The sequence below is a fragment of the Rhopilema esculentum genome, chromosome 11 (genome assembly GCF_057945365.1).
Source record: "Rhopilema esculentum isolate cy_ngs chromosome 11, ASM5794536v1, whole genome shotgun sequence".
Taxonomy (NCBI): Eukaryota; Metazoa; Cnidaria; class Scyphozoa; order Rhizostomeae; family Rhizostomatidae; genus Rhopilema; species Rhopilema esculentum.
Window position 1 is genome coordinate 4,169,764 of NC_142825.1, and position 21,429 is coordinate 4,191,192.

A 21,429-nucleotide genomic window follows, 5' to 3' on the forward strand; every position below is an offset into this window, starting at 1 on the left:
TGTCAGGGCTTTGAAATCGAGGTTTGAAAGAAATAGTAACTTTCAACAATCACATTTTGTTTCGTTGACAAAATGGAAGGGGGTATCCACTGGTCAGCAGTGTCCTTTTGCAGAAATTGATGTGGCGAAAATCTTCCTATAGCTGTTGACTTGACCGAAGAAAACTTTGGGTAGGCTGCTTAGTATCTATGAAAGAAAAAAAGGTAACTTTAATGTCATATTAAAGTTTTTGTTTACTTTTTGATAGTGTGGCGCTACAAACACACACTTACCCAATTATTTCCTATTCTCCGTTCCATATTGAGGTCATCGAATTTGCGTCTTACTATCTACAAACCTTTCTCAAAAAAGGACTTGTGATTTGAAATCTTCATCTTGAAATTAGTTTAGACTAAAAATTTCATGTCGTTTGGACAATTCGGTCGCGAGTTAAGTCAATTTGAATATTTAGATATTTCTTTAGATTTGACCGGAATTCGCTGAAAAGCTAATTTTTAAAAAGTGGGCTAATTCGCTGTCTGACGGGCCAAACAACATGAAATTGTCTAGACAGACTAATTTGAACATGAAGATTCCAATTCTCTGATTCATTTAAGGCAAGTGTGAAGATAAAAAATTTCCAGAAACAGTGAATAAAGGCCATTTCAAGTGGATAGTGTTTTATCGAACAAAAGCTGTTGCCAATATTCTCTTTCTAATAGAAAATAACGGCAGATCCAGGCTGCCGCAAGCGCCTTGCATAAGGCAGTCAGAATTGTCAAAGAATGCGCAAGAAAATTCCAGCTGAACCTGGCTAAACCTGAGATGTCTTACCACTTTATACCTTCTCCCTTTTGTACGGTTTTATTTTTGCTATGGCGCAGCAGCGCCCCACCCCCCCCATAAATCTCGTGCTCAAGTTGCTAAGGAGAGACATGCCAGTTTCATTCTGCATCTGGCTACCCCTTTGTAATCATTCTTAATTGTGCAGGCCTATTTAGCAACTCTTATTGTGCAGCCCCCTTCTTTGTGCAGTAGTCAGGATTAGTTCTGGATCTGCCCCTAAAAAAAGACGTAGCTTCTACTCATGTTTTACTCTAGTGATTAATTTGAAATGTTAGTCTTACATACCAAATAGCGCATCACAAATAGGCTTTCCTGTTGTTCAAGTTTTATCCATCTGGATCTCTATGGCCGTGCAAAAAGCAAACAGTATTGATAGATGTCATAACTAAGAATGTTTTATCTTTTTTACCTATGGAAAATTGAAGCCTTTTTAAATAAGCACTAGATGCAAAAAGGTCCCAAACTGCATCATTTCTAACAAGGCTCCTTGCTTTAAGCTCTAAAATACAGCAATTGAATGAAATATTTACAGTACTGTGCCAGTGTAAACATTTGCTGCATTTGCCAAAAGGAATTCAACTCAGCCAAACAAGTCACTAAAAATTTCAACCTATATTTCAGTCAAATGCCCCCGGTGAAAAATCTTCTCGCAGGATCCTCACAGGATATTGGTAAAGGATCCTACAGGATCTTGTGCAAGATTCTGTACAAGATCCAATAGGATCTTGTATATATTCTGTTGCGTTTGTTTGTGTTTTTTCCCATAAAGTAGCTTTTTAGTTCTTGGTATTAAAGCAAACTTTCAATAATAAATTCATTAATAAGGTTAAGAAAATTTTAACTTGTAGTTTGCTTAGTTTCTTATGAAAAATGCGCATGTTAGCTTTTGTGATGTAAAAACTTGGCTCACTAGGAACATTTAAAACGATACAAAGATTTCTAAACTTGGTAGCAAATTGGCTGTTGGCGGTTTGAAACAGATTTTGAGCAATTTGAAATTTTAAAGTGCAATTTTCAAGGTTCACACAAAATCTACTCATTTAAAGTGTTTCCTGAAATTAGCCTTCTTGGCCTTTACATGTTTTAGCAGCAGTTTTAGGTCAGACTCTAATTTTTTTAAAATAATCTCTGGTCTAGCACAGTACCAAAGAAGAATATTCATTTACCTGCTGGGCTGGATCCATTCTTCTCGATTCTTTTGCTTGCAATCTTGACTTTTTGGAAAAAGCGCCTGACAGATGTTCAGCATTTTACATCTCTGGAAGTCTTTTCTCTGTTCTCCACCAACAGATTGTCTCGTTCAAGATGTGACCTGCTGGACTGCCAAGTGTCCTCTGATTGGCTGGTAAAAAAGGCATGCGACAATTCACTTCATTAGCGATGGTTATCGCAGTTTATGAATCCCCGTACCTACCAGAACACCGGTTACAGCACGATCGTTATTTGAAAAATATTCTTTCCAGTTCAACATCGTTTTCTATAACCATATTTACCCAACAGCATATCTAATTTGGGGTGCAATGATAACCAATTTGTGCAATGACAAAACGGTTTTGTGCAGTGCTAAAATGGAAAGCTGCTCCGTTATAAAACTGGTGCTTTAATTATGGCGACGAATTTTATGCCTTTTAGATAAACTTCAAACTTTTTGAACCTTAAAAAGAAAATTGATAGCCTGAACATGCCCAGGGCCCCCAAGAGTTGGGGAAGAGGCAGTAGTGTAGCCAAGAAAATTGTTTAGAGGGATGAAGAGGCGATTTTTGCCGACAAAAAAGGGCGTGTTTCAATCTTTAAGGGTGTGGTCAAAAGATAAATACTCTTGCATGCTGCTTTTATTCCTTTCTGTTTCAAAGTTTATACTCTAGTGCCATACTTTGATAGTTCAACTACACAGAAATGTTGCAAAAAGGTTGCAGAGCGAGTGCCCAGCAAAAATCCTTACTGTGCCGACCAACAAATTGTTGGGATACCACACCCCCACCGTACCCCCCTATGCTGACGCCTCTGGGAAGAGGGGGCAAACTGCAACAGAGAATCAACGTCTAGCATCTAAGGGGCCACATAAAGTAATGAGTTCCATTTTAAATATGGAATTAATTCAACTAGAAGAGTATGCCTAGAAATAGTAAATCTATTTAAGCCAATACATGAAAGTGACATGAAGAAATAATTCTGAAATGTATTTGAAAAAGCTAAACTAAAGGGTGTGGTCTTTATATACATCAGAGATTGATATGATCATATGTTTTGTTTTTCTTGCGCTTTGCTGCATCAAAAGTCCACGAAATCGATTGAAATACACTTAGGATCAGGGGTGTAGTGCTAGGGGCTGAGCCTCCCTTGTTAATGCCAAAAACTTGGCAAATTTATATTTTTCTGTTGTTTTTTGCAACTTTTTGTGCAAGAGCCCCCCTTGTTATTTTGATAGCACTACACCACCGCTTAGGATTCAAGATGTTGGTAGGATCCTGGTCAGAATGTAACAGGATCCTCTTTAAGATTCTACAGGATCCTATCGTTATATTCAAGATCCTGGCAGGATCCATGTCACAATCAAATAGGATCTTGGAATCGTTATGTGTAAGATCCTAATCTAGTTCTTGTAAGATCCTGCAATGTCACTATGGATCCTAGCAAGATCCTATTCAAGATCCTGTTTTAGAATTCTGTAAGATTTTTGGTAGGATCCTGTGTAAGATCTTCAGTTGTTTATCTCCTACAGGATCCTTATGTAAGATCTTGTATAGGATCCTATACATTTAGGATTCAAGATGCTGGAAGGATCCTGGTCAGAATGTAACAGGATCCTGTTTGACTTTGTACAGGATCCTATCTTTATATTCAAGATCCTGACAGGATCCATGTCACAATCCAATAGGATCTTGGAATTGTTATGTGTAAGATCCTAATCTAGTTCTTGTAAGATCCTACAATGTCATTCTGGATCCTAGCAAGATCCCATTCAATATCCTGTTTTAAAATCCTGTAACATTTTTGGTAGGATCCTGTGTAAGATCTTAAGTTGTGTTTGTCTTACAGGATCCTTATGTAGGATCTTGCATCAGATCCTATGCACACAGGATCTTGCAGGATTTTTGGTAGGATCTTGTCCAGGATCCTAAAAATCTAGGATCCTCCTAGGATCCCACAGGATCCTGTAGGATCCTGCAAGATTTTTCACCGGGGGCCTTTTTGATATCCGTTGTCTTAAATGCCAACTCAATTGACCGTATCATGTTTGATCACTCAACAGTGTTGACCAGTATCCAGTATGCAGAGCGTGGCAATGGCGTGCCAAAGATGCAGGCATGGTAGTGCAACTGAATAGAGAAAAGTGGTAGTGCTAGGGCACCCCTAAAAACTATCTTTTAATCTATATACTATGGAGGTTGAAAGTGCTGGCACACCTGACATTTTTAGATGTTTTATGCACACCCGCACCTGAGGCAGGGGCTGTTGGCACACCCGAGATATTGTTAAAATGGGTCATACTCTGCAAACTGCAGCCATATGTTTGTTTGAGTTGTTAGATTGATTTTTGAGTTGTTGACTCAAATGTTAGCTTGTTTGGCTAGCTGTTCTGTTGGAAACAGTGGCTAAACGGACATATGTTTTGATTTTTTGTTTCTTAGATTGAGAAAATATACAATTTTAAAGCCAGGGGTGACTAAGCCTTTTTCAAAATTTACTCAAAGGGAGCTCAAGCTCCAAAGCCAAATGAATTTTCCAGGAAGTGATTTTCACACTTTAGGCCAAATGCCCTTTTATATATTAATAGCTAAATGTTCCATCAAAAATTACAAAATAAGTTATTAATTGTTATCATTTGATTATTAAAACCTAGATACAAATTTGTTTTTTAATTGAAATGAACTCTCAAGCTGAAGGGAAGCACTGAAACATCAAAGAAGTTTCGAACACAGTCCCCAAGGTTGACTTAGTCCATCATAAAACAGCTTCTTCTACCAGTAAAATTAAGTAAAACAACGCTGGCCACATTCCTCTCCCTTCTTGAGGGGGGTTATGAAGTTATAGGATCCTGAATCCCACAACCAGGTATATGAAATCAAACCAAATGCAAGAGGCATGGCTTGCAGCTGAAACAGCAATTATGCAAATGGGTAGGTAGGGGAATGGCACTACATTATTATTAAGTAGCAAGGTTGTCAAAATTTCCTTTAATGTTTAACCTACTATGTTACTAATTAATCGTTACAGATAGCTCTTATTTTTCCAATATACATCTTTTATATTTGATATTTTATTTTAGTGCGTGAAAAGTGCTGAGTGAAGGATGGAAAGATCAAACAGCAAAATGAACTTCATATCAATAGACACAGCATTTTATGACAAATATGATAAGTCAGCACAAAGTTTCTCATTAAGAAGGGTAACATTTGCCATCTTATTAATATTTGAATGTAATTTATTCAGATAATTATATTGTAGCATATAATAGGTATATAAAGGACTTCTTTGGAATGCCATTACCTTAGTTTGACCCCTCTCCACTCTCCTTATTTACAAAACATTAAGATTTCTCCTTTTCAAAATATCCTTTTTAAAGGAAATGATCAGTAGCTATAAAAACATTCTTTCCTGTTCTGTATATACTGTTCTTGTTAACCTGGTAGCATTTGCAGTTTAGCAATATTTTGTAGGCCCAGGAGGCAGAAACACTGTTAAGACTTGGACTGTTTCAAGAGGGTTGAAAGTTTTATTTTTTCGAGAATTTGCATTTCATCTAATGGTAGGATTCAAGTAGAATATTTTGAATGTTCCTGAGTTATTCAACCACTATGAATCCCCTGTCTCTGATGTTAGGTGAGTTCTTACTGTTTGATTAATGGCATTTTTTTAATCTTTTAGTTCTGGAGGAAGATTCCTACTTTTCAAAAATGCACAATTTTTATGATATTTTTCGTAATTGTTCCGCTATTATTCTTGTTTATCAAATATACAACACCGAATATACAAGCCATAGAATTGGACAGGGAACACAAACCACACAAAGAGTCAGATGAAGCCAGAAGAATTTTATTTCCATTAAAAAAGGGTTTACTACAACCAAAGACATTAAACTTTGAGCCAAAGAAAATACAACTCAAACATGGTCCCCCTAAACTAGCTCCCAGGAATAAGTTAGAGAAAATTAGGCAAATAATGGAATCAAAAATAACTTCTAAGAATCTTGATACAATGTTGAAAACTGAAGCAAATACAGTAAGTTTTAAGAGTGAAGTGGAAGAAGGAATTTTAAAGAAAGACCTTGCAAAGCATCCAGAGCTTGTAAAGCAAACCAATAGGCAGAAGGAAGTTGTCAAGGCTTTCTTGCATGCATGGAAAGCCTACAAAATATATGCATTTGGACATGATGAATTGAGACCAATTAGTAAAACCTTTAGTGAATGGTTTGCTCTTGGATTGACACTAATTGACTCGCTTGATACAATGTGGCTGATGAATTTAAAGGAGGAGTATAAGGAGGCTAGGGACTGGGTAGCAAATGAACTACGATTTGACAGAGCTGGTGATGTAAATTTGTTTGAATCAACAATCAGGATCCTTGGTGGATTACTTAGCATATATCATCTTTCTGGGGATTCCATGTATCTTCAGAAAGCTGTGAGTTTTTTTTCAACAGTATTACTCTATTAATTGATTTTTTTTACCCCCAGGGTTTATAATAATTTTCATGCCGAAGAAATAAGGCTTAATCAAGAGGGAGAAGCTCTCAAGTTGAATGATATGAAACTACACGTTGATGCTTTAATGTAAAAAGCGCTGTTAGTTAGTGCATTAAGCTGTTTCCAATTTGATTATTTTTTAAAAACCTGATAGTACAAAAGTGAGCTTTTTTGACTGGGGGCTTCTTAAAGATTTAAGCTGGGGGTTTTATGAAATCATAATGTGTGAATTTAAAAAGTATTATCAGTGAAAATTATAATGCATTATTGTTCATTGTTTTCAAAACAACTCAATTTTTAGTATGCTTACAGAAGAGTAAAAGGTATACATTCAGTTTATTTTAGGGGCTCAGTTGTTACTTGTTAGCAGGAATTCTGCTTACTAACTTGCTTATCAAATTAAATAGCATACATATATGTTTGTGTGTATAAGCCCTTTTTCTTTTCAAATTTAAACTGATTCTTTGATGTAATTAGTATTGTAAATTTTCAGAAAGAACTTGGTGATCGACTGCTGAAAGGTGGCTTTTCTAGTGGTTCCAAAATACCATTTTCTGATGTTAACTTGATGACACAAACAGGCCATTCCCCTCAGTGGAGTCAATTTAGTTCATTGTCTGAAGTATCCACAATTCAGCTAGAGTTTAAAGATCTCAGCAAAGCTACAGGGAATAAAGCCTATGGGGTATGTTATGTACATAGCTTGTATGTTATCTGTCCTCGTGTAGATTAATGTTTTCATAAATTGTTATTGTTAGATGGATGAATCAATATGTCTTTAGAACTTTATTAATATCACTTGATTTGGAGATAATTTTCCAAAGTTCTTTGCAACTTACAATTAAAGTTTAAAAAGGTTTTTTGAAAGAAAGATGTTGTATTTATTGCTTTATCTTAGAGACATTACATGGCAATTGTTAGCTTTGTCATTTATGCATCACTTGACCCACATATTTTGAAACCAATGGTCTGTCACCTGTGTTTTTTTCCTCTATAACCAAAGCTCATACGATTTCCTTCTCCTTGTTGCTAAAAAATCCTCCATTTCCATTATTTGTCCTAAAAAACCATCCTTCAGTATTTGCATAATTTCCCTGAGAGATATAAAAAATGTGTCCTTTTTTAGGAATAATATAGTTGCTCAAGAAAATTGTCATAGCATACAGACCAGAACCACCACACCTAAGGAATCTTTCAAGTTGATTGCTAGATAAATTCTTCAGAATATGGAATTATAAACAAAAAATTAAAGGATATAATATACTTTAGAAATTAATGCATGATGAGCTCTGTTTTGTTGTTTCACAATCATCTTAACTTGTTTTTAGGAGGCAGTTGATTCTGTTATGGATCACATTTTTTCACTACCAATGAAAGACAATTTAGCTCCGATTTTCATCAGTCCAATGAATGGACAGTTTATGAGTGGAGCAACAATAACCTTAGGAGCTAGGGGTGATAGCTACTATGAGTATTTACTGAAGCAATGGATCCAATCAGGCAAGAAGGAAAATAAGTATGTTGTAGAAAAAGACAATATTGTATTTTGAAAATTGATTTCATGCTTTGGGCAAAATACTGTGTTAAGCTACACATTTTTATCATTGAGTATTGGAATTGAAGACCTCTCAAAAGAGGAATCAAGCCAGTAAATTTAATCAAAGATTTAAAATTTCATTAATGTTTCATCAATTCTTGTGATAACCTTTTTGGATATAGTTGTAGCTTGATTTTACTCAGCAATGTATTTTCTGCTTCTTGTGTGGTTATTCTTGTTATTGGCAAGACTTTCAGTTCTATTTTGCAACACCCTGCTGTGAAACTCATTTACTTTGCTATTTAGGTTCAAAGACAATTATGTTAATGCTGTCAACGGCATCTTTGAAAAGCTTGTTAAACATGCAAAACCAGATGGTTTGGTGTTTGTTGGTGAAATTCTTAATGGCTTGACATTCAGTCCAAAAATGGTATGTCATTGACTGTTGTACACACATCCTGGCTGAAAGTTTGGTAGAAACAAGGACTTGGACTATAGGAAATATATTTTCAAAATATTGATAAACCTATAAAGCAATTCATGCTAGTTTACAAAAAAACAGTTTAAATATTCTAATATCCATACTGATTCTAATGTTTTTTATCAATGTCACATGTCAATATGGTAAGACTAAACCATTTCTTGTGGTGAAAGCTGTTTCATATAAAATAATTTATAAAATTCAGCGCAACAACCCAAAGTTTAATAATATTTCCTGAAATCCTGAATGCCAGGATGCATTGGGAAAAATTGTATCTTCTTGCGTGCTTACTGTTTTCAGGGTACTTTTGATGGACTTTCAATTCGATATCTAGTTTTGGCTTAGGATTTTGAAAGGTTTAGGGTTGAACTGTAGAACCTAAGTCACCTCTGTGTTATCATGTTATTAGAAAATTATATTTCTGTGCTATTTTTGGAAACCATAACATATTAGTTCTGCCATAGGACCATCTTGTTTGTTTTCTTCCTGGAGTTCTGGCATTGGGCTTTCACAATGGGCTAGATGTAAAGCATATGAATTTGGCAAAAGAACTCCTTGAAACATGCAACAGAATGTATACAGATATGCCAACTGGTCTTAGTCCTGAGATTGTATATTTCAACATGGATAACAGCGGAAGCAAAGATATAACTGTGAAGGTAGCATATTGCATTGTGATTTCAGTCTTGTAAAAGATGTCAGGTGTATAAAAATGAGCAATTCATGTCTTTTATATCTTGACAAGTAAATTTCAAGTGGTTGAACAGGTTTTATCATCTTTTAGTGAATGTCTCTCCTCTCCCCAAAACAATGTTGGAATCTGACTACAAAAGGGCGACAGTTGAAAGTGGGGATTGAAACAGTGCATTGGATGTTTAGGGAAATACTTTTCTTCCTTTTCAACATTTTTTAAGGGCGGGAGGGGGGTCAGTCCTCTTGAAATAGAACAAATACAAGAAGAAATGTGCATCTACTACAATCAAAATCTTGTTGTTCCAATCTCTTTTGGCAGCCATTGTAGCCTGCATAGAAACTATACATTGTAGTCGAGCCAAAAGAGCTATAAAACCTTTAGGAAAATTCTTGGAAAAATATTAGTTTGATTGATGAGAAACTTGCTTTTTATTGCACTTTGTCTGTAATTGTTTTTTGTAATATCATTCAACAAATACTAAAATGGAGGTCACCAACTACCTTTTTTCATTCTGTTTTTATCAACATTTTGCCAAAATCATGCATAATAAGAAATTATAGTAATTTGAAACCATGCCTGATTCACAAAGGATATATTGCTAATTTCATTAGCAATGCCAGAAATATTTTGCTAGATTCTCAAATCTGACATCTTTTTGTTTTGCTTTTTTAGCCAGCAGATACTCACAACCTTTTACGGCCAGAAACAGTTGAGTCAATGTTTGTTTTACACAGTCTTACTGGTGACAAAAAATATCAAGATCAAGGATGGAAAATCTTTCAAGCATTTGAAAAGTATACTAAGATCAAAGATGGAGGGTACTCAAGCATAAACAATGTTTTAAGCCCACATTCACCTGACTACAAAGACAAAATGGAATCATTCTTTTTAGGAGAAACCCTGAAGTATTTGTTTTTATTATTTGGAGATGAGAACCAAGTCTCATTGGATGACTATGTATTCAATACTGAAGCACATCCACTCCCTATTTGGAAGTAAGAAAATTGTAGGTGTATTTTATTGTTGTAATAACTATATTTTTGAAAGCGATGCTGCTCCAAATCACAAATAACAAAAAGCTAAATTTATAGGACTGAAAGCAACGTATCTTCAAACTTAATAATCAGTAATGACAACGTTTCATTAGCAAATAAATGAATCAAGGCTGAATCTGCAGAGAATGTGTAAGATACACTTTGTGCAATAAAACTTGAGAACTTTGTACAAAATGTTTGATATGTATTTTTTCATTCTAAAATACTGCAATATTTGAATTTCATGATGAATATTCACAATTTTTGATGGTAGGAATAAATAACGCCCGAGCAAGATAAAGAAAATATATGCTTTTTAAGAATTCTGTTTCCTTGGTCAAAGTTTTGAGAAGATTAACATTATAAAGAAAGGCACACTTTTAAAGATAATACTTTTTAGGAATGTTATCAAAGACAATTATGTCAGAGATAATGTAAAGATGTATTGATTCTTCATTTTGCAGCAATTCTATAGGTAGTCATTTTTTTGATAATTTAATAAAATGAAAAGCAACATTAACGAGAACAAAAATTTTCACAAGGGTGTATCATACTGATGGTATTTGTAAGCTGTTTTGATTATTTATAGATTGCAAAAAGTGTAGTTGAAAGCAAGCTGTTAGTTTAAAAATTCTTCTATATTATAATCCAAAATAGACAATTTTAGGGTAATGAATAATTGGGAAGTTTTACTCAATCTAAAAAATATGATGATAAATAATTATGATTCAGAAGTGATAAATGCTTTTTTCTTGATTCTTATTTTATGCTAATAGTCTTTTGAGGTACACCCAGCCCATTTGCTTTAAAGTGGGTTGCCTGCAATTGCCTTAGTTATTTTATGCATGTGATGGAAGCCACCTAAATTGAAGTATGAAATAACAATACAACAGAATGCACAATTCTTCTAACGAAATCAATGTCTTCTTGTAATTCAAAGATACAAAAAATTAAATAACTATAACATTTTTGCTAAATATTTCAATTTAATTGTTTCTTGGTCCCAAATAATCAAAATTTAAAATGTGAGAGTAAATCTTTTCAGGGTTGGAAATTCTGGTGCAATTCTGGTTTGATGTCATAGACTAATTCCAAAATTCTGTTTATTACATCACTTTTGTTCTGGTTGACCATGTTGCTCATACTGTCAAGTTTATTTGATGTCTCATTGATGATTCTTGCTTGGAAATCATCCTTGCCTTGTTGCTGAAAGTGGTAAATCAAAACTGCAAAACATGTTGGTTACTCAATTTAATGTTTTCACGAGCTTCAAACTTTCTATTAATAAAAATATTTGTCAATAAACTGAAAAAAACATGAAATCTCTGATATTCTATAGCAAGGCATTTATTGTTCAAAACTATGATAAATTGATATGCAAAAGGGCTTTGGAAAAAGCAAACATGTCTGAAGGAATTATTAATAAAAAAATTATCAGACAATAATTGTAAGAAAATAAGGAACAATGCAACACAGAGAATAAACAACAACAAATACACATAAATTAGAGGAAGCTATTATTGCACCTTGGCATATTGTAATGTTTAATATGTTAAACATATTAATAACATATGAAAAATGTAAGTATGTTTAAAAATGTTTGCCCTCTTCAAAGCCATCTTAAAATTCAGTACTGCTCAAAATTGTCATAGAAACATGTTCATTGATATAGTTTAAAAATATTTCCATTTTATCCTGTTTCTAGTGAGTATGATTAATAATTTACATTGAACTTACACTTCTATGCTTTTCCCTGAATTTTGCCTCACACTCATTCCTATACTGCTCAATGTCTGCAGCTGCTTCCTCTTTGGCTTGTTTCAGCTTTTTTGTTTTGCCTTATCAGAAAGAAAAAATACTAAAAGGTCATGTTGTCATCTATTACATCCTGAAAACCTAGCAGTGTTATTACTATTTGGATCAGAATCACAGATAAAGGGAAGATTGCGGACCATAATATCAGCCTTACACCAAATATAATTTTCAAGATAGCATAGAAAACACGAAATAGCATGCTAAAATACTTTTATCTGCCACTTCTCAGTGTACTTTAGTATGATATGGTTCTGATATTCTCCATATCAGGTTGATGTCATCAATTTTATATCTTGCTATCTATGGATCTTTCTATATAAATGGACTTCAGAATTGAAATCCTCATCTTTCAAATATATTATACTGAAAAACTCATGTTGTTTGGACAGTTCAGTTACGAGTTACTTTGTTTTGAATATTCAGATATTTCTTTAGATTTGACTGCAATTTGCTGCTGCAGTGAAAAAGTTTCATTACAGCAACAAATTCTATTGAAGTGTATAGGAAAAGCTAAATTTTGAAAATGGGTTAATTCGCTGTCTGACAGCCCAAACAACATGAAATTTTCGGCACAGACTAATTTCAACATAAAGATATTAATTCTATGATCTTTTTTTGCCATATGTGAAGATAAAAATTTCAAGAGACGAATTTTACGGTAAAGTGAAAGACAGCGTATGTAGTGTTACATCTCGTGACTGTAGACTATAATATGAAAAACGCACATTACCTGAAAAAAACTCATCGATTTTAACGACGTACTTGGCTTTTGAAGGCACGATTCGTTTATTTAATAACATCAACAATTATAAAACGTAGAAGTGCGAAGAATTCAAAACATTCAAACCAAGAAACGCTCACTGAGATTGGCAATGATGGCTGGGCCTATCTAAAATTTGCGAAATATGGGGCAAGGCCTTTATTCGGAACGAGCATTATTTGACTTACTTTTTCTGGCTTCTGCGACAACTTCTGCTGCTTTTTTCTCTGCTGCTAATAGCTGCTGAATTCCTTGTGACTGTGAGGCCATTTTCAAACTTTTTGGACGAGTTTCTGATTGCTTTTCTTGATAAACTTTACCTGAACTCAGTGACCTAATACAAGCAGCCTCGAGGTCAACCCTATTTGTGCTTCGCAGTTTCGCAGTTACAATATCTCAGTAACGCAGCTCTGGACTTGACGTCCACCATTTAAAGATGGCTGAGAAGTCTGCATGTACTCCAAATAGTATGTGGAAGGATATGTTTTCTCCCATTGTAGAACTCGCAACGTTGGCTTTGATAATATGGAGCAATCGTGGATCAATTTTTGTGCCCTTTATAGGCGACTTGCACTCTCATAAGGTGACAATTTTTGCTACTTCCTTGTTATTGGTATGTGTTCACCTTGCCGACAGAGGTAGAAAAAGCAGACACAGGGGTTTATTATATCGTGAAACGTCTAGACAAGGAATTGTTGTAGGTGCAGTTATATCACTAACATTTGGCTTGATTCAAATAAGTCATTCCTCGCGGCATTCTTCAAGCAAAACGATATCCTCTGGCCCAGAGATGACAAATCTCTCATACGTTTATGCTCAATATACTTTGGCAATGTTTATTGCGACGATACTTTATGGTTTTTTGTTCATTTTGAATATAGACATTACATTTGCTGCTCCTGTGATAATGCTGTCGCTTGGATTTCTCCAGGATCATTTCACAGATACAAATTTCTTGATTCCACTAACTGCAGCTGTTGTGTATGTTGCTGTGTATATGGCCGTTGTCAAGCTTTGTCCAAGAAGTTTGTCTATTGGAGAAGCAGTCATTCTTTCACAAGGCCTCACATTTTTGCTTATTGATTACACTTTTTTGCTTCTGCTAAAAAGTGGTTATGGTGAACTTTTAGGGATGCAGAATTTGGATATGCTAGAGACCAGAGTACAAGAAACATTGTTTCTCTCTACTTTGTTGGCCTGCAGTTTTTTCATATCAGTTTGTCTGAGCCCAGTTTTCTACTGCCTTGCATGGTATGCAAAAACAGCACATGACTCATTGATATATAGCACTGCCTTTTATATTGGTGGTGTAATGAATGTAATAGCAATTTTTGTGCCATCCAGCTACATTGTCCTTGGTGTGAATCCAGTTTGGTATCTCATTTCATTTGCCAAGCCATCAATCATGCTGATTGTCTGTTATTGGGCTGCTCTGCTTGTTCTTGCAATATCGGTTGTCGTATGGAATAAAAATTACAATACAGATAAAAACAACAAGAAAATACCAAACATAGTCATCAGGAAATTTTTTCATTTCATTGGCATACTTATTTTTGTCCCAGGTATATATTTTGAACCAAACTTTACGAAAGTGGCATCTGGTGTTGCTGTTGCTGTATTGGTAATTTTGGAGTATGTCAGAATATTTACAATATACCCTTTTGGGAATACTTTGAACAAATATTTGACAACATTTGTTGATGAAAGGGATAGAGGCTATCCTATCCTGACACATTTATATTTGCTACTCGGTTTCTCTATACCAATCTGGATATTTCCATTCAATTCAGTTCAGCCTATCAATCAATTACTTCCATACTCTGGAGTCATATCGTTAGGTTTTGGAGACACATTTGCTTCTTTAATTGGTAGATTTTATGGAAAAACAAGAATCCCTGGTGGTTCAAAGACAATTGTTGGAACATTTGCCTGCTTTTTGAGTCAAATGATTGCTTGCATTGTCCTGTTAGCATGGTACAGTGAAAAATTCTATTTGGCCAGAGCTGCAAGATTGGCTTGTGCAATTTTGGCAACTTCAATAATTGAAGCTGTTACTGCACAAATAGATAACCTGATTCTGTCACCAGTTTTGTTTATGAGTCTTTTTCTAGTTGAGATTTAGGTTAAAGCCTGTTTTTATTCAAAGTTATAGTGATAATTTCTATTGAAATCATTTATTTTGTAATTTTTAAAATTATTGTCAATTATCTTTAGTACTTAACTGAATTGTGAAAATGAAGATTAGATAGAAAAATATTTGATATAAATGAATGATGTATTAATTAATTTAAGAATTTTTTCAGTGCTTAGTAACTGTCATTTTCTTATTATTTTTCCATTAATTTCTGGATTCTACAGGTCCTTTTGCCTTACCCCGCTTTTTAATTAAAGATTCCAGCAGGGTTGCTGTGGCACCTTAGAAGCACTTAATACATGTTATCAGAATTAATAGCACCTTATCAAAGAATATTGACTCCTACTGCACCCTTGGGTTCCAGTTTTGACTTGACCAAATATGTAAGAAGGTCTTAAGAACTTAAAGTGGGTTTAGAAAAATTTTGGCTAAAGTTTTCTGGACAATTCAATTTTTGATGGTCTGGATAAGAAACAAATTTCCAAGGATATTCAGTGCAAATATGAAACCTTGTTTATAATAAAGTAGCATATTGGCAAGACGACATCAGAGATTGGACCAAACTAGAATGTTTGCAGGCTTACCATCAAACCCCAGGGGGTCCATTCGATTTGGGGTTCTTTCCAAATGGCTACTAAATGGCCCACTTTCCATAATAAAACTACCACTTGACATAATCTTATCTTTTTTTATAGAAAATTAAGGAGATCTTATCTTTCCCAAAGCACAGGCAAGCACAAAGAAATGGATGCTACCAAGGGCACAATTTCGTTTCTTATGCTACCATTTGAGGGTTATTGTCAAAAAAAGACTACCATTTGAGGGTAATTTTTTGACACTTTAGCTTTGGTCCTTTTTACTCCTTAAAAATTTGGGTGTTCTTATTGTTCGGGCTAAAAGATGATGATGATGATGATGATGATGATGATGATGATGATGATGATGATGATGATGATGATGATGATGATGATGATGATGATGATGATGATGATGATGATGATGATGATGATGATGATGATGATGATGATGATGATGATGATGAGCATATGGGGAAAATATTTTTGTGTGCTGTTATGATGTGTAGGAAAAAGCAATGCTTAGAATAGAAACCTACTTTTAGAACTTAATACTTTTGAGCTAAGATCAGAGAGTCAAAGATCGATGTTGATAAGGTGGTATCGCCACCCCGCCTGAGTACGAAAGAACGTCGAGTCTCGGGTCCCTGTGATATTTCATGGCGGGAAAACCTATTTTTTCAAAAGAGTCGCATTTAAAATTTTTTCTACATGTAGGAACGATTTGGGATGAAAGCATATTGCCTTTGTTTTTTCACATGTAAGTTTATTGTGAGTTTTCGATTTGGATAACACAATTTTGTATGAAAGAATTTTAATTGTGGTAGTTGTACACTGGGGTCGCAAAAGAATGGAAATGGTAGGTCAAAATGGCGGCTCACAGTGACCACGTTCTACATTTTATGTTAATGACTTGCTTATCTTAAATTCTGATTTACACTTGACAAGCAAAAAATTAAATCAAAACGTTCAGCGTTTTTTCTGCCTTTAAAATTAATGGGAAAAAATCATCTACACCCAAAGCGTCTATGTTATTTAGCAAGTAAACTATTTTGATCACCAAACGAAAGCTTTAGAAATTATTCACCCGATATCACTTTTGATAACCTAAAGCCTGATATCTCAGCCAAAATGATCTTCTTGATAATATACTCAAAATCAGAAGAAAGGTGCACGTATTAAATTTCAAGCCTAATTAAATTATATCATGCTTATTAAGGTTCGTCTGCACTTTGAGGCATTTTTTTATGAATCCTTCGAAAATATTTTCCAGAAATTTTCTGAAGCACCGGTCCAACGTTTCCCTGACTTTTTACTCATAAAACAGTAAGGTAATCTTTCAAATTTATTTTGACTCAAAAGCAATTGGAATTACGCAAAAAATTTCGTGGCAAAAGCGTTCATTACAAAAAACCCTTAGCGCTAAACTTCTGTTTTTTAAAAAACCTGTCGGCTTCGGTCATGGCTTCTGTAAGCCGCCATTTTCAGCACCGTTTCCATACTTTTGTAACCCCAGTGTATATATATATATATAGACTTTGGCTAGAAAGGCGAGAAATAAAAGATTTTAAAGGCGAGAAAGTCGCAATATGAGTGTTTTACAGGAGTTGATCAATCTTTTTGCAATCATTTATTTAAAGGTGACAATATGTAAACCTCCAACCACATTCGAAGATGCATGCAACAGCCATTCCTGTTGATAATAGCAAAACCTGCTGTTTATGAAACAAGTCTAAGTGATCCCTTTTTGATAAACTGTTCTAAAAGGTTTAGAGTAGAGTAGGAAACACTGGTAGAAAACAAAAAGAGAACATTTCTTCCAGACAAATCGGTTATTACAACAATTAATACTTCCTATAATTGACGTAGGAACTGGGAGCTCAGCAAGTGCTACCACTTTTCAGAGCCATGTCCCTTATTTGCGTTCTAAGTGATCTTCAGCAAGTTGACTGGAAAAGAATTGTTTCCAACAGTGTTGATTTATATAACATCGTTGAACATTTCCTCATTGGTCCTGTATAAGCACATGCACCTTTGCGCTACTGGATGGAGGTTTCAAGAAAAGCGTACCCATGGTGGCTGGCTGACTTGGGATTTCAAATGTTTGTCTGCTGCAAGTGACACGATCGAGAATCAGAGCTGTACCTTATTTCGAGGTTTAAATGTTTAATAGATGCTTATCAATGCCCAGGGACAGAGATTTAAAGGGAGACGTTCTAATAACAAGATTGCCCTTTGTCAAGGTGTTCTTGAAAGTAGATTCTAAACTTTTAGCATGAGTCTCAACAAAAAGTCAAAAACGACTAATATCCAGTCGCTTGATTTAAACTGTAAGCATGTAACAGACAATAATGCTATCGGCTAAGCTAATTAATGATTCCCTTTGCGATATGACCAATCGTTTTCGTTGCAAACCTTACAAAAAGTAATCCCCCTCCTTGACAGTGAGCTGGAAGTCTACTCTGAAAATCTCAAATTTAAGTCAAATCCTTGGTAGATTAAAAACTTCAAAGGGTTTAGGCCCTGATATCAACGCTAACCAATCCCTGAAGATCGGATTATCGGTCATTGAAAAGATTCCTGTTAGTGCCGCGGGCCGGCGGTCTACTGGCTCGGCGTGTCGCGGGCCGGCGGTCCACCCAAGCATCTTTCTTAAAGACTGAATGACCGCTCGGTATATATTGATTTCTGTGCTCCAATTTTTAGCGAGACTGTCGATAAGTTGATTTTCCACCAACAATATGATTATCTGCGCAAAAATGAACTCCTGTTTTTTGGTCAAGGAAGCTTTGGAGCACTTTATACTGGAATATGCCAACCTGTAATATGCTTGCTCTCTGGCATAAATGACTGGCCAATGATGATGATATTGAGAGTGGAAAAGTTGCAGCCAAATGCGAGCATTTACATAAAAAGGCGTTAAATTTTTGTTGATCATGCCATTCTTATACAAGAGCTATCTAAGTACGCTATTCCAGATCTTGACCTTTAATGTCTCTAATCGTATCTTAGCAAAAAGCATCAATTAACCAAAGTCAATAGAACTGATGTACCTAAATCGGCATCATCAGATGTGGTGTTCCGCAAGGCCCTTGATTAGGTCCACTACTCATTCTTATCTATACAAGCGACATGCCACTGTTGCCGGATGATGAATTAAGCTTGAAACTCGGAGTATCAACATAGAACCGTCTTGTCCTAAACAACAAATAGATTTCTGCCTTAACGGTATCAAGAACTTTATGACAGACCGGTAAACAGTAATTTTCATAAACGATGGGCTATATGCCTTCAAAAAATTGCCATGCAGCGTTTTGAACGAGATCGTAGAACTTGTATAATTTTAAGAAAATTATGAATTTGTGAATGAATAATGTTAATAAAACATTCTGTATCAGTTACACAACATTCTGAAGTAGTGCTGTATTGAAAAAACTAATGATAAAAGTATAAACAACAACCAAATTTCAGATAACTACGATAGATTTACTTGCGTTCCGATAAAAAACAAATTCAACCGCAGAATTTATGCCATGCGTTAATAAACCCGCTTTCAAGTAGAATACATCATAGTTTAATGATATAATGGGATTGTTTTATTTGAAATCAAATGAAATTGCAGCTTCCATTGAAAACAACCTTGATAAAAATGTCTGGCCATTATTAGATACACTCATTTTTTTATAAAAAACAAAGGTCGATGTTGAGTACTCCAGTTTCTTAATGTTCTGGAAATTTCAATACTCACTGCTTCTTAAGAGTTTCTCAATTATGATGTCATGAATGATGTTATTAAATGTTCGGGAACTTTTTTATCACGTCAAGAGATTCGCTTCCGTTCTGATGCTGTATTTAGATGTGCAAAGTATATTTTTATCACTTGTGTCTTAATTCCTAGGCCTTCAGGGCAATCTTGTTCTTGGATTTTACAAAATTTCGTTGTTCTCAGTTTTATCACGATTTAATAGTTTCTTAATCTATTTGCTTCGAGCACTGAAGTTTCTCAATTTTTTCTGACTGTCCAGTACTCGTTTCTTATAGACAGTTTCTTATATAAAAAAATGAGTGTATTCATGGTCGTTTAAGCCTGGTTTCCATATAGCTGTGATATGCCGTAAGGTTGCCGCAACAATTTCAACTTAAATGGAAACACCCTCTCCCAGTACCGCTGGAAGCGGCAACCATGATGGTGCTGACAAATTGAAACGTAGCTAGATCGATGACACCTAGAGGGGTAGAGAATAAACGCCAAACTGACGCAATGCAAAAAAGGATTTATAATCTTTCATTATTGTTTTACAGTCAATTTGAATCAGCATTCAGTAGAATTTGACAAGATCAGTTAAGTCATCTGGTGCATTTCAATATTATAAGACAAATATGTTGAGCCGTTGTGACAATTTCCACAATCGGGACAATTTGCCAGGGTCTCGACTGTTGGAGGTGCCCAACTATTGTCATCAAACAAAAAATATTCCCTCTTTCAGAATTAAAATTAAAAATACTCTCCCGTCATAATTCTTAAGCTATAAATCGATTTATTGCCCGCAACTCGCGCGCGATAGCGCGCGAGTGAAGGGCTTATAGTCTGCCCCGCGTATAAGTAGCATATGGAAGCTTCAGTTCATGTTGTCAGCACTTTTTCAGCAGATTTTGTCACTTTTCTGCTGCCATGACAACTGTCAATCAATTTCATTGTCAATCAATCGGCTTTGTCGAGGAGGTCGTTAATCGCCACCTCTTTGTGCGGAAGGGAATTATCTTCGGAGCGTTGCTCTGCCAAGACTCTGTTAAAGGCCTTCGGTTTTTTGGCACGAAAACGGTGCTGCATCACAGCTCGGTTCTCCGCAATGGATGGAAGTTTTGATTCGAAGTTTTGGGAATCAAAACCAGTCGAATGCCACACTTTTCTCCCAAAAACTCGAGACCGTACGAGCAAAAGTTATGATTGTCGTGATTATCGAAAAATAAATGTCAAACCCTCGAAAAACTTCATGATTTTCAAAAGGGCGTTGGACTTAAATCAAAGGCAAACTGAAAACCAAAAATTCTTGATAAAAAGAATAGTTTAGCTTCAACTAGAGCAGCTGTTTTTATAGAATTGTGAAAACCCAAGATGGTGTCTTCTTCGAATATCCTGACCTACATTTTCAAAACAATCATTATCAAGGAACTAATTGTTTGCGGGCAGTACTAGCAAGAGCTATTTTTTAGATTTTTCTATTGCACAAAAATTGTAAACAAATGAAAAGGAACCGACAGTGGAGCCTCGATTTCGATCTCGTTTCTCACGTGCGTAAACAAAATGGCTGAATGTTTGGCATCAAGTTTGGAAAACGAAATGTACGCAGCCCTTTGCTGGATGATAAATGCACAAGCTACTAAAAAGTTAAAAGTACATTGTATGGAAATATTTTTACGGTTCTACAAAATATAGTGGATTTACAATAACAGTGTCACAATCATGTTGGCAGAACTCAGGGTCAAATCACTGATCTCAAAAAAAGACAAACAGTGAGTAAACAATCCTCCTTTCTTTAGTGAACAAATAGCGCATAATTTCCTTACTCTCATCACATTTAAGGTTTTATAATACGCCAGTTTTTGGATTAATATAATTGAAATGTGATTGATTAAGCAGTTGATTATAAACTAAACTATGTATGTATGTATGGAAAATATGTAAAAGTGCAATAATGTACCATACAGCAAACATCATGTACCATACAGAGGCCTCTGGCAAACATTGTGTCTGTGTTTGATTTCTAGTGGATATTATTATAAATTCTATTTGCTATAAATTTGATTTGACAGCTGCCCCTCTTGTCTTGTCAGACACCAAGGAGGGGGGGGCTATAGCCCCCAAACCCTTCTCTGCAGTACCTGC

At 35.1% G+C, this 21,429-nt stretch overlaps 3 protein-coding genes across 3 annotated transcripts; 2 read left to right on the forward strand and 1 right to left on the reverse strand.

The window, feature by feature from the left end:
- The first annotated feature begins 53 nt into the window (after positions 1-53).
- On the forward strand, positions 54-10,754 carry LOC135693399 (endoplasmic reticulum mannosyl-oligosaccharide 1,2-alpha-mannosidase). Its single transcript, XM_065211869.2, has 8 exons — positions 54-203; positions 5,096-5,215; positions 5,695-6,450; positions 7,006-7,197; positions 7,841-8,028; positions 8,356-8,479; positions 8,995-9,189; positions 9,897-10,754. The coding sequence occupies exons 2-8, from the start codon at positions 5,120-5,122 to the stop codon at positions 10,221-10,223; spliced, it is 1,878 nt and encodes a 625-aa protein (XP_065067941.1). The 5' UTR covers positions 54-203; positions 5,096-5,119; the 3' UTR covers positions 10,224-10,754.
- A 380-nt stretch (positions 10,755-11,134) lies between these two features.
- Positions 11,135-13,103, reverse strand: LOC135693402 (V-type proton ATPase subunit G). Its single transcript, XM_065211879.2, has 3 exons — positions 13,022-13,103; positions 11,996-12,096; positions 11,135-11,464 (listed from the first exon to the last, which is right to left on the reverse strand). Exons 1-3 carry the CDS (start codon positions 13,101-13,103, stop codon positions 11,300-11,302), a joined length of 348 nt encoding a protein of 115 aa, XP_065067951.1. The 3' UTR covers positions 11,135-11,299.
- A 102-nt stretch (positions 13,104-13,205) lies between these two features.
- Positions 13,206-20,079, forward strand: LOC148958942 (dolichol kinase-like). The gene has a single exon (XM_089111103.1). The coding sequence runs from the start codon at positions 13,270-13,272 to the stop codon at positions 14,953-14,955; it is 1,686 nt and encodes a 561-aa protein (XP_088967229.1). The 5' UTR covers positions 13,206-13,269; the 3' UTR covers positions 14,956-20,079.
- The last annotated feature ends 1,350 nt before the right edge of the window (positions 20,080-21,429 follow it).